The sequence below is a fragment of the Typopeltis vanoorti genome, chromosome 7, assembly GCF_054136105.1.
Source record: "Typopeltis vanoorti isolate ZY-2024b chromosome 7, IOZ_Tvanoo_1.0, whole genome shotgun sequence".
NCBI lineage: Eukaryota > Metazoa > Arthropoda > Arachnida > Uropygi > Thelyphonidae > Typopeltis > Typopeltis vanoorti.
In genome coordinates, this window is record NC_143555.1 from 13,315,700 (window position 1) to 13,329,931 (window position 14,232).

The 14,232-nt window shown below is 37.6% G+C and overlaps 1 protein-coding gene across 9 annotated transcripts in view; it reads right to left on the reverse strand.

The window, feature by feature from the left end:
* The window catches only part of LOC150104491 (RNA-binding protein Musashi homolog Rbp6-like), a 768,426-nt gene that overhangs the window by 658,136 nt on the left and 96,058 nt on the right, over positions 1-14,232 (reverse strand). For all 9 annotated transcript variants that reach the window (XM_090395177.1, XM_090395182.1, XM_090395176.1 and 6 more), the window contains exon 4: positions 4,074-4,158. In XM_090395177.1, the coding sequence (XP_090251303.1) occupies positions 4,074-4,158 (85 nt within the window). The remainder of the gene's footprint in view (positions 1-4,073; positions 4,159-14,232) is intronic.

Below are 14,232 nucleotides of genomic sequence, written 5' to 3' on the forward strand. Positions count from 1 at the left end.
AATAGCAGATACCTACTTTTCTAAATGTGTTTAAGTGGATTGTTTTAACTCTGTTATTTAATATACTACCTTTACGAAATACAATGCATTCTCAATAACAACAGAGGTTTTCCAAGGCCACATTAATTTCTGAGCGTTACCTAAGTAAAGGTCACACATTCAATAAGTTTAAGAACGCATCTGGTGAGTAAAGCAATTCTAAATAGCTATTGTTGCTGTTGTTATAATCCATCGAGTCGTTTCCGATTCCTGGCGACTCCACGAACATACACTCTATTCCGATCTGTCCCTGACCATGTCTTTCAGAACCTCCAAGCGCACTTCAGTTGCTTCTTTAACAACATCCACCCATCTATTTCTTGGTCTTCCTCTTATCCTACTTCCATCAACTTCAGCAAGCATTATCATCTTCTCCAGACTGTCATTTGCTTGCATAATATGTCTGAAGTATGACAATGTTTGTTCGATGATCATAGCTTCAAGGGAGCAATCTGTCTTTATTCTGTCTATCACTGATTTATTGGTTTGCTTTGCAGTCCATCGTATTCTTAGTAAGCGTCTCCAAACCTAAAATTCAAATGCATCTATCTTCCTTCTTTCACTCTTCCTCAGGGTCCAATTTTCACATCCATACAGCACCACAAGAAATATCATTGCTTTCGCCATTCTTATTTTTGTTGTGAGGCTAATATCTTTATCTTTAAAGATCTTACTTAAATTTGTCATTGCTTTTTTCCGAGTAATAACCTTCTTGTAACTTCTTCGGTAGAATAACCATCTTTATCAATTCGGGATCCTACGAACACAAAATTGTTAACTGCTTCCATTTCCATTTTCTCCCCATCTACTTCAAAATCATTAAAGGTTATGGCATAACTAATCAGCTCTACATTAATCTTAATAGTTACAAGTCTCATTTTGCACGGTTTATCTATTTGATGGACTACAACACCACTTCTCATATCTCATCTTGAACTCCGGCAACGTATTTCACTAACATACTACTCTCCAACAAAATTCGACTTCTCACTCCTCTACACACAGGACACTTGAAAGATCTTCGCAGGATGATTCCTGTTCTACCATCACCTAACCACCGCGAGCAGTATTTCTCTGTATCTATCTGATAAGTTCATCTCGATAATTTATGGCTATCATTACCACCTCTCAAAAGATCCTCAAATCTTGGTTCCTTCAATACATCTACATCCAACATTCATTTTGCTCACAGCAGATCAAAAACGCACTCGCATGAAAGTCTCTGAACAGTGCTTGGAGCATTTTGACAAGAATAAAACTGATTTTGTGCGTCGATTTATTATTATGAATGAGACTTGGATTCACCATTACATACCAGAATCCAAACAGCAGTCAAAGTAGTGTACAGAAGCCGGTTGTTTAGTACCAAAGACAAAGTCGGTCCCATCCAGGAAAGGTAATGGCATCGGTGTTTTTGGATGCTAAACGCGTTTTGTTTATTAATTATCTTGAAAAGGGCAAAACAATAACCAGGGAAAATTATTCCGATCTTCTGACCAGACTGGACGAAAACATTTGCGAGAAAAGACCCAGTTTGCAGAAGAAAAAATCATCTTTCATCAGGACAATACACCTGCCCACAAAGGTGTTTTGGCAATGAGAAAATTAAGGGACCTGCACTATGAATTGTTGGAACATCCACCCTATTACCCAGATTTTGCTTTCTCTGATTTCTATCTCTTCCTAACACTATAACTCTTCCTCGCTGGTCAGCGTTTTTCTTCGAATCAAGAGGTGATTGCAGCTGTAGAGATTGCAGCTATATACAGGGTGTTCGGGATAAATTTGACAGTTTCGTAAGGAAAAAGAAAATCTTCTTTGTATCTATTAAATTTAATGAATTGACAAAAAAACATTACAGGCAGAGTTAATTACAATACTATCAACAAGATTTACTCAAAATAACCACCATTAGCATCGATCACAGCTTCAATTCTGCTTCGGAACCTCGAACAAGCTGATGCTACAGTCTCCCTGGTAAGGGCCACAAAAACTGTTTTAATTTTATCCATTAACTGGGCTTTTGTATTACTGGAAGTGCGATTGGTGTCTTTTTCAACTGCGCCCCATACAAAATAATCCATGGGGTTAAGGTCTGGGGAGTTTGGAGGCCAAACATTTGGACTGGTGAAGTCGTAGAAATTTTCAGACAACCATTTTTGACTTTTCCCAGAGGTGTGGCAAGGGGCCGAATCCTGCTGCCATACATACGGCCTACCATTGGCTACCCTTGTTATCCAGGGCTTGACTACAGTTAGCAACTCCACGAACAAAGCCCGAATTCCAATGCCAGGGTTCTTCAACACCTGTTCCTGCAGATTTGCGAGGAATTCTGCTGTACGAACGCAATCAGATCGTCTGCTAGGGATCTTTCTTCTTGCTACCTCCTCGTAGTCACCATTGCAAGTCTCTAGTTCATGCCTGATTGTTTTTACTGTATTCAGGGAGCATTGGGCAGCAGTCGTAATATCCTTATTTTGATGGCGGGCACGAATCATCATGATACAAGTTATTCTCTTCCATGATTCAGGTGGGTTCCAGCTATCCATCCTTTCTGACATCTTGTATATCAATGAAGAAGGGTCCAAACTTTTAAATGAAGAGAAGTGTGTGTTAATACATGTAACTTACGGAAAAATATAATTAATTATAAATATGTCAAATTTATCCCGAACACCCTGTATATATGTATATATATATATATACATATATATATATATATATATATATATATATATATATATATATATATATACATATACTGTATATATAAATATATGTGTATATATATATATATATATATATATAGAGAGAGAGAGAGAGAGAGAGAAAGAATAGATCTTATATCGCAAGGATAATCACTGAACATAAATACCCATTACACTGCAGGAATTGAACCCGGTGAAGAGCCTTAGTCCATTTCTTTTTTTTTTTTTCATGGACTTATATTAACTTACAGAGTGATAAATTTCTTTTAATTAGTAAAATTAGAAATATAAAATTGAAAATAACAGTTTAGAAATGCAAATGAGAAAATGTGACAGTAAAAAAAAAAGATCTTCCTTCAGATAAATATTAAATAAGGGTAGATCAAACGTTTTTAAAGTCACATCGATGAGGTCTCCAAAAACGTCTCTCCAAAACTTAATTTTAGTCGTGTATTGGCTAATGGAAATCATATCCCGCCTAAACACATTCAGAAACAGTGGAGTCCGCATGGAATTCGGACCCACATCCTGATGGTTGGACAGTGGAGGAGTTTCCATTCTGCTAATCAGGCGGGAAATTTGACCATATTTAAGTGCCTCGTTATTTTGTTTTGTTTATGGACATTGACTACATTATAGTACATTATATATCCTATTTCAAAAAAAAAAAAAAAAAAGCTTAATTTTAGTAATAGTAGCAGAACTACAATACGTACTTTTTATGTATTTCAGTAATATACCAACAAATATCTTCTCACATGCCACTTTGCCACACATGCTATAGTTATCGCCATCGATGCCCTACAACTTCCTTTCTTGTTAATAATTTGCGTATTGTATTATATTTTAATGTTGCAGTTTATACCTTAAGCTTATGTATCTGGAATATGTAGTTCGCTGATTTCTTTAATATTCCTCCAATGCAACTAAGGTCGTGAGTGTATTATATCTGAAATTTTGTGTATTCTCTGGTCGGTTTTTATGTTTTGCTGAACTAAAACCCTGGAAATTCAAGAGTAGCACAAGCCCTTCCACCTCTATATGACATCTTTAATAGAAAAGCCCTTATAAAAATGTTTTTTTTGTTGTATTACTATCATCTTACCCAAGTCTTTCCAAATAAGAATGTTGCTGCTACTGAGTTCAGGGATATTTGTAAAATATGAGAAGGAAATGTGATAGAAATATCATGTACATAAGATTTGCCTCCACATGATATTGCAAATAATCTTCACTATAACTTTAGCACAAATATAAACAAACCAATCGTATCATAATCGGTTATCATGAATCACAATATCTCAAATGTACTAGTAAACCACTTACTTTTTTACCGTCAAGTTCATGAGGTCCGTTCGATAATACTTTGTCTACACTGACAGGATCCGAGAAGGTCACGAAGCCAAAGCCTCTGCAAAGAAAAAACAGTAACTGTTAGTAGTCATTATCGGTCCACTTTCATAACCCGTTAAAATCTTCTGAAACGCTGAGAAGACAAAACGTTTTAAAATATGCAACACCAAGCAATACACACACACCTGTGATCGACAGTGATACCCACAAAAGCGACACGATACCATATCGTCAAATCCCATTACTTTCAGAGAAAAAAAGGACAAAAGAGCTAAAATGTTAAAAAAAAGTAACCGAACCCTTCTTAAATTATCTTCTTTATCCAAAATGCAACAGTTCTTATAATTAATGTTTTTCTTTACTAAAATTGCTTTACTTCGAAATACCTTCCTAGCATATTTTTTCCGGTCTCAGGTAGAGATTATGAAACATTTTAGTAGCCCCTTTATTTCGACCTCTCGAATAGCGCTCGTTGCAGCCACCCTGACTTCTTCCGCTGATGAAAATCATCACCGCTAAAATGAAATCTCGTTTGATGGGGAAAAAAAAGCAAAAATTCGATATTGCAGATGAAAAACTTGGTACCAACGGAGGATATTGCACGCTCATTATTAACTCATAGTATTAGATGACATCTGAGAAGAAATAATATTCTTAGTTTAGCTAAGAATGAAAAAGCAAACGTTTGTGTGCGAAAAATATTCTCGTTCACGACCATCTACGTGTGTGTAGAAAGAGAGAGAGAGAGAGAGAGAGAGAGAGAGAGCATTTACATCCAGTTATTCTTTGTAGCCCATAATGCAAAGCAAACTCCCTTCATGGGATATGTGTAATCTCTGTGAAGAGAGTTTAATGAGTCAGTGGTTAGTATCAGTGACCTGAAAAGGGTCGAAATCGGTCCGAGAAGTGAATTTTAGCATGATATAGAAAACACAGAATCACACAACGCCCAGTATAAGGAAGATGGGCTGTGCAGTGTGGGATGCAATGAGTAAACTGATGTGATGTGAATTGATGACTACCTACATATAAGTAGCTTGATCGTGAGGATACGTCACGCACAAAGTTTTGTTTACTTACGCTTGGCTAGAATATGGATGAAAACAAAACTATACTTTCTTGTCAAGTATAATGCATTGTTCATTGACAAGCTGAGAAAAAACAATGTTACAACTTTAACACAGTTCCACTTTTTTCTGTAGTAGAGTCTGGCAACTTCCATGAGAACTCAAGTAATATAGTTTACGAATAATCTGTTGTCTATTAGTAAGCTAAACCTATCAGTTTGTTCATGTTGAGGATTTATTTGGAGAACATGAAGACCATTCTACCATGATATTAGTCTCAAAGCTTGCTTTCTATAAAATGGTTTCACTACTTTCCAATTATTCAATCATTCGAAAGTTAAAATAATCCCAGTAAGTAACATTTGTAATTTCTCAAATGTAACATACTTTCTTCATTGAACATTCGACACGGAAGGCTTCACACGATACTGCGTATACGCAATTATGTAATAAATACACACAGTGGTTTCTGATCGCATGACTCTTCCTTCCTGTTGCAAGACGCTCAACTAATCGTATTTAACATTTAGTGCAACCAAAAAAAATTAAACAATAATAATAATAATTGGTCCCCTCCGTACTTTTTCCACACGTTTCTATTAGTTAAGGTGAGCACTGCGCAGGGATGGCGTCTCTCTCTCTCTCTCTCTCTCTCTGTGTGTCACTGTCTTTAGAAATTCAGCTAGTGTGCGTGCGTGCGTGAGAGAGAGAGAGAGAGAGAGAGAGAGAGAGAGAGAGAGAGAGAGAGAGTGATGTTCATAATTCTAATATCTACTTATATGTATATATGTGTTTTCTATCGTTGATTTTGCTAGTTTGGAAGAATGAAAATTCGAGATACTGGTTGCAATCCACAAAAAACAAAATGTAAGACCACAACTCTCGCATCGTAGAGTGACGACACCACATAATTCTTATAAGTATCTTATAACTATTAAATTAATAATCTTTGTTGAATATTTTGATTTGGTGTCAAATGAAGTAGTTCAACTTGGATACTAGAAATTAATGACCATCAGATTTGAACACTGGGTGCGCTTTAAAGAGTAAAATCTAAATATTTCGAATTTTATAAACTAATTAATATCTTGATGTTAGGATGATGTGCATTTCGTGACTAAATGTGATAAAATGCTTAGGTAGACCTCCAGTTTTAATAGATTTAAGGAAAAGGAAAATGAAATTAATGAAAATGATGAAATTCTGACTAAAATTTAGTAAGTCCTTTTTTTTTACAACGTTCATGCATCATATTTATGTAGTTACTATGGGATAACTACCTGAGACAGCACGTAAGAATATACTAGGGGGTGTTCGAGAGTGCTTGACCTAGTAATTGCATCTGAGAAATTGACTATTATGAATATGACCATATTGCCACCAATTGGTGAGAGTGATCATGAGGTTTGTTGCATCCACCCTGACTTCTTTGACCTGGGAAGTGGCTAAATGTGTGGAATTTTCAATTAAGACAGAGTACATGTGAAATTACCGGACTAGTAAGTATGACGAGCTTAGGAGATTACTTGGATCACTGCCATGGCATGTTAAACTGCAAGGGCTGGATGTTGATAGTGCATGGGAAGTGGTTAAGGAGCGTTTGAGGGAGGTAATGGCTGACTGCATACCTACAGTCCGGAGAGTAAATCCATAGGAAGTTAAATGGATGAATAACACCATTAAGCTTAAGCTGCAAAAAAAGAAACAGTTGTGCATGAAATTTAAGGAGAAAGGTGACTTGCAGGCACACGAACAGTACAAAGCACAAGTCAGAAGGGTAACAAGTGTGGTAAGAAAAGCTAAAGCAGATTATGAAAGTAAATTAGCAATGCAAGCTAAAGTGAATCCCAAGCAGTTCTTTCGATATGCTGCAAGTAAAAGAAAAATGTATACGGCAAAATGATTCTGAGGAATGTGGATTGCATGGTGGTAACTGAATCAGCTGAAATAGTAGAATTACTAAGAGAACACTTTGCAAGAGTATATCATCCAGGCTGTGATATTGCAGGAATGAGAGAATGAATGGATGCTACAGGAATTGAAGTGAATGAAAGGAAGGTGAATAGTATATTACAGAACCTTAATGTAAAAACATCTGTGGGATTAGATGGCATACCAGCTCGAGTCTTACCTGAAGCAGCTAACGGATTGTCAGTTCCCTTGACCATATTGTTTAATTTAAGTCTCAGCTCTGGGTTAGTCACGAAGGGTTGGAAAGAGGGGAAAATAATTCAGTTGCATAAAGGAGGTTCCAAGACTGCAGTTGCAAATTACCGACCGATCAGCATATCAGGAATCGTTGTCAAGGTTTTGGAGATATTAGTCAAGAGCAAAATACAAGAATGAATAGATGAAAATGGGATAATGTATGAAAGACAGCATGGTTTTGTGAAGAGTAGATCATGCCTCAGTAACTTTCTCACGTTTTATAACACAATGACGGCTGAACTGGATAAGGATACTGGATTTACATGACACTGCTGGACTTTGTTAAGGCCTTTGACAGGATACCACATGGAATTCTAATCAATAAACTGGAGCAGATGGGAATGGATATAGGATTGGTTGAAGATCAGGTTGAAGATCAGGTTGATCAGGTTGATCAGGTTGAAGATCTGTGGGTTACAGAAATTGGTCAGAGAGTAGTCAGAGAGTAGTTTATTCTGGAATGGAGTCCAAAAGAAGGCCTGTTACTAGTGATGTGCCGCAGGGTTCTGTTCTTGGACCACTGCTATTTAATTTGTCCATTAATGATATGGGAAAGGATCTGAGAGGAACTATTCATTTATTTGCTGATGATGCAAAATTGGGCAAAGCAATAGTGAATGCAATGATGTCAAAATTTTGCGGATGATTTGGATAGATTGGCAGTCTGGGCTAATGAGAATGGATGTCAGTTTAATGTAGCAAAGTGTAAGGTTATGCATTTCGAGGTGAAAAAATTAGCAGCAGTATATCACATTGGTGGAACTGTACTACAGGAGGTTGACGGAGCCAGAGATTTGGGTGTGTTGGTGGATAGGGAGTTGAAGTTTATGGGGCACATAGCAAAAGTGGCTAAATCAGCTCATCAGATCACTTGGTTACTGAAAGAATACTCTGACGAACAGAGATAAGCAAGTTATTGTTCCTCTTTATCGAGCCTTGATAAAACCCCATCTTGACTACTGTGCCCAGATCTGGGTCCCTGGGTTTCTTCTTGATGGGGAGGAGGTAGAGAGGATCCAGAGGAAAGTGACCAAGATGATAGCTGGTGGAATGAACCTTACGAGAACAGGTTGAAGATCTGTGGGTTACAGAAATTGGTTAATAGGCGGAAAAGGGGCGATATGATTGAGATTGAAGGTTTTTTTGACAAGATTAATTCAGAGGAAATATTTCAGAACAGGTCTGGTGATGGGAGAACTAGGGGCCATCCATGGAAACTAAGTAAGAGTGTAGTTAGCAAGGGTGATAAAACTAGGTTTTTTACTTGGAGAGTGTGAATGAGTGGAATAAGCTGCCAGAGTTTGTTGTGGGTGCCATGACTGTAAATTGGTTCAAAGAAAAGTATGATAGATACTGTGCAAATGCAGAATAGTTGTTCTTGATATGATGTTTAGGGACTCCCTCGATGTAAACTTGTAATTTCTGTCACAGTTCTTAATTCTAGTGTTTTTTCTTAATTCACACCATGTTCCCCAAAACCATTGAGCATTAGCACATGAAATGCAAACAAATAACCAGGTAACATAGTTACAGAACTGCTGACGATTTATCTGACTCGTTTCGTGGTATTTGACAGATTTCATAATCTATCAACTTCAAATAACAGCTATATGGGATTCTGTATGGAAGAAGAAGGCGAAATTTACATCAGTCGCAAAGTCAAGAGAAGGCACCAAACACTCAGATTACAGATGAAAACATAAGAGCGGTCACAGTTGTTGCATTGCAAAACTGTTATTAACTAATGACTCGGAAAATGACACAATACTGTGAATTACAAAATCTTAGTACATGAATTGCAAATACAGCCTTACAACAACAGGAATTTGATTTGGTTTGAATTACGGCCAAAGCAAACTAAACTTAGCAGGCCAGTCAAGAGTAATCTGTCTGCTAATTACGTGTTGTGTTATTCTGGCCGGTTTGCTTACTAAGAGGGATGAAAAACCAGAGTTTCGGGGGGGGGAAAAAAACCTGAGACTTCCGTACGAAAACGAACAACTAATTTTCAACTAATCTTCAACGAAAACGAACAACTGAAAACCCTCATATGAGTTCGTTACGTTCTAGATTGGACTCGAGCCTAGGTCTTTCGATCACGAGTGTGAATCCAGTCGCGACATGCTCACGAGAGAATTGCTGAGATAAAGAAAGATCGCAAACAAAGTGTAACCGATGAATTCACGATCACCAACATTAATGTTCAGCAGCGGCAATGTAGCAATGAATCTATCCGTTTAATTTCATTGCCCAATTTTCAACCAATGAAAGAGTCTGTATCTGCACCACTCCATCGAATCCTTTCAAGTCATCCGACATTTTTTATTGAGAAAATAGGACGACTTTTCAATTTCCCAGTAGGGGAAATACACTGCTTGGAAATAATTTAACGGACACCATCGTGTGAGGAACAAATAGCCATGGCGCCTACCTTAATAAGATGTAGAACCTTTCTTCGATGCTATGACTGCAGCAATCCTACGGGGCGTACTTTCCGCAAGCGTACGATAGCGATCATACGAATAGAAATTTGCGATCATTCTGTCTGCAGCTACATAATGAACTCCTGGACAATTGTGACTAGGACGTCCGATGACCTCATCCGACGTTCCAGTTCATCCCACATATGTTCAATAGGGTTGTCATCAGGGCTCTGTGAAGGCAGGTCAAATGTAGTGACGTTCATGTCCACAAACCACGCAGTTATGGTGGCAACCTTATGACACGGTGCATTACTGAAAGAGACAATGGTCAGTTCCGTAGAAACGCCACAAAGTAGGAAGTATTGCATTGTCCACAATATTCAGATACCTACCGGAGTTCAATGTTCGTGGTACCACAGAGGACCGAGGTGAAACTAGGAAAAACAAGACCATACCATCACAATGTCACTCCGAATTTCATACGCACTCTGGTAAGAGGAATTCACCGAGCATTCGCCACATCTACATCCGTTCATCTGCTCGTTAGATGGTGTAGCGTGATTCGTCGCTCTATAACACAGCTTTCTAAGCTTCCGCATCCCACTGTACATGCTCTTTGCACCACAGACGACGACGCAGCATGTGTTTCGGGTAATGTGGAGCTTGCATATAGGGACCCTACCATATAAACCCATATTGTGAACATCGGTTCTGAATGTTTTTGTGCAGACTCTTGTTAAAGTCGATTTCCACATTCGACGCATCGACCGACAAATGAAATGTTTACATATTATCCTTCGTAGCAACCTACGGTCCCGTTCGGTGAGTATGGTGGGTCGTTCACTGAGGGTAGCACTCGCAGTTGACTCCCTAACTATTGAGTGGGATGGCCCAATTTGTGAAACATTTTCCGAATAGATAGGCCTGTAACATGGCATCCTATTACAACTCACCTTTCAAATTCCGTCAGTTTCCTTCTCGCAACCATTTCACACAATCACAGTTGCAATGACCCTGGGGACATCACATTCCTCAATTCATACCTGCTACAAACACCGGACTTGTTACATGGCACGATGCACCTTGCGAATGGGGATGTCCCTTGACCTTTTTCCAAGCAATATATGGTTTTACATGTTGTGATAACGGACAATCAATGGGGCGTCTTTTTTTTTCATGTGAATCCCACTCATGAAATGCTGTAAACCTATCGACTAATTAGTGCTGTGAGTGGACTACGAATAAGATAGCCTCCGGTCTCTCCGGGCTCAAGAGACTAAACATGGAACGTTTTTTAAAGCGACTTCACAGTGGATGATGATAATTATGCACAGCATAAAAATTACTTTGAAAAACTGCTACATGAAACAAGCAGTGATGACAGCACAGTGATAAAAAACACTGACCAGGCATGCAGTCAGGAATACATATCCATACTTGAAGTAGAAAAAGCCATCAAAGGATTGAAATGTGGAAAGGCAGCAGGAGTAGATGATATTCGACCAGAAATGCTGAAGTATGGTGGTATAAGAGTCTTACAGTGGCTGCACTGCATAGTTCAGAAAGCCTGGACAGAGGGACGAATTCCCGATGATTGGAGTAGAGCTCTCATAGTACCCATATATAAAAAGGGAAATAAAACTGCATGTGAGAATTACAGAGGTATTTCCCTACTGAGTGTTCCTGGCAAGATCTATGCAAGTATACTTGAGAAACGGTTGAGAAGAATTGTGGAAGAAAAGCTTGGTGAAGAACAAGCTGGATTCAGGCCAAATAGAGGCTGTCAGGATCAGTTCTTCACTTTACGACAAATAGTCGAGAAAGCATGGGAATATAACAAAGATCTGTATTTAAGTTTTGTCGATTTGGAAAAGGCATATGACAAGGTGCCAAGAGAGAAGCTATTCAATACGCTGCAGTTATATGGTGTCAATGGGGCATTATATCAAGCAATACTTAGTCTTTATTTGAGTTGTGAGTCAGCAGTTAGAATTGAAGGAAGTACAGGAAGATGGTTTAATGTTAAATCTGGTGTGAGACAAGGATGTACATTATCCCCTCTGTTATTCATTATCTATATGGATCACATTATGAAGGAATGTGGTATTAAACCTGATATCAAAATTGGAGATGTTAATGTCAGCTCTTTGCTTTATGCGGATGATGTTATACTTCTAAATAAATCCGCTACAAGTCTGCAAGATTCTCTGACTAAATTGAATAGCTGTTGTAATAGATATGGTATGAAGGTCAGCAATAAAAAGACAAAGACAATGAAAATAGGCAGAATCATTGAAAATGTCAACTGTGTTGTGAATGGAGAACCTGTGGAACAAGTAAAACATTTCAGCTACTTAGGCACAATTTTTACTGAAGATGGTAAACTAAATATAGAAATAGACAACAGAATCAGCAAAGCTGGTATCGTGGGAAGTCAATTGAATAAATTCATATGGAATAAGAAAGAAATTAGTCGGAACACTAAATTAGCTGTATACAAGACTGTGTTCAAACCAATTTTAACTTATGGATCTGAGAGCTGGGTCAGAAGTAAAACACTTGACCAAAGACTAGAGACCGCAGATATGAGAGTCCTGAGAAATATTAGAGGCGTGAACAGATGGCATCAATGGCAATATCATATTAAAAATGAGGATATTAGGAAAGAACTTGACATTGTCAGCATCCAGGAATGCGTTAGCAGAGCTAATCTCAGGTGGTATGGTCACTTAAATAGAATGGGAGAGGAAAGATTAGCAAAACAAGTGTTCTCTGCCAGGTTGGCAGGAAAACGACCCAGAGGAAGACGAAGATATAGGTGGATTGATACGGTACAAAGTGCCTTAGACGATAGAAATATAAGATCTGATAATGTTGGAGTCTTGACAAGTAACAGACTGATTTGGAGGAAAATTGTAGATAGGAAGTTAGTAATGATATAATTTTTTTATGTAGTACTGTCATATCCTGTACACCCCTTGAGGGTACATGGCAGGAATTTGATGATGATGATGATGATGATGATGATAAAAACCTTCACCAAACATTCCAGGTATGCTATCTACTAAACCAAGTAGTCCAGTCATTGTGAAATACACTAAATAATGCAGGGTAATCTTGTAGTAATGCAATTAATATGGCCGCAGTGAATATCTCAGCGGGACGATACCCAATATAATAAGCCTAAATGTATGCTAGAGTTTGTCGAAGGCTTGAGTGCTTCAATGTTAAGCGATCTTTGAGGATGTAGAAGCATGAGAGAAATCTTCCATACGAACTGCAGTTAAATGTCTACTGTGGCGCATAAAAATACGCTATTCCTGATGATTGAGTAATGTATTTCGATCACAGGTTGGTGGCATGTATCATGTAGATAAATACTGCAGTGAAAGATGACAAAGGAACCATATTAAGGGGAAAAAAAGTATACTTAGTCGTCTGTCTGAATTTCCTACGGCGACTTAGTCCCTTTGGAAATAACTTAAGTATTTAATGCAAATTAAAATCTAACCAATATTTTCAAGATTACTTTGGGGATTGATTAATTAACTATCATAATCATGTATCATAATAAAATAAGAAAATAGCTGAGCAGATTTTTAAATTATAACTTACTTTCTTTGGTAAAGTACTTAACATATGACAATCAAATTATACACATACAATTTAAACTTTTAAGGGACGATTTCATTTTTTATAAGGGATTTAAATAAAGTTACAATCACACAAATTGAAACATATGTCCTGTTATCATCTCATCTTCCATTTACGTATTAAGCCAAACTGTCAAGTTATGATCAAGTAACCTGACTTCAATAACCTAACTAAAACAAATATGCTATATTTAATACTACCTGTTTTTATGGCCGGGATGATGCCTTTTGAAAGGGAATTGTTATTATTTTTCTTATGTGAAACCCACCCGAAGGCTGGTAGTCTACAGTACATTTGCATTAGTACTGTGGGTAGGCTCAAAATCAGATAATCCAGAAATCCTACTCTAAAGACATAAATATGGTACTTTTAAAGTCACTTCAGGTGTCCACAATAAACAAAGTGTGCTGGTGTCACACCAAGCGATGAAATTCATATCTCAACTAAAGACACAAAACAAAACCCAAGATGGGTTTCAAACCAACAAAGTGTTTGTTGGAGAGCAATAACCACTCGTACATTGAGAAGAGTTATTTAGATGTATAGTTTTATGTGTTCATTGGCCGGTTAGTAATTTTTTGGTGGGAAAAAAAAAACTTCTGCCTCCTTATAAACCCGACTAGCTGATATTCAGGTTAGGTTTAGAAGCCTTTTTAAATGTTCCTTGCATTTTAGATGCAAGGAACAATTATAATGAACATAGGACTTTCCAAGCAAAAAGAATTTATTATACCCTTTAGTGGAATCGACAGACGGAGGTAATGTCCTGTCATTATAATG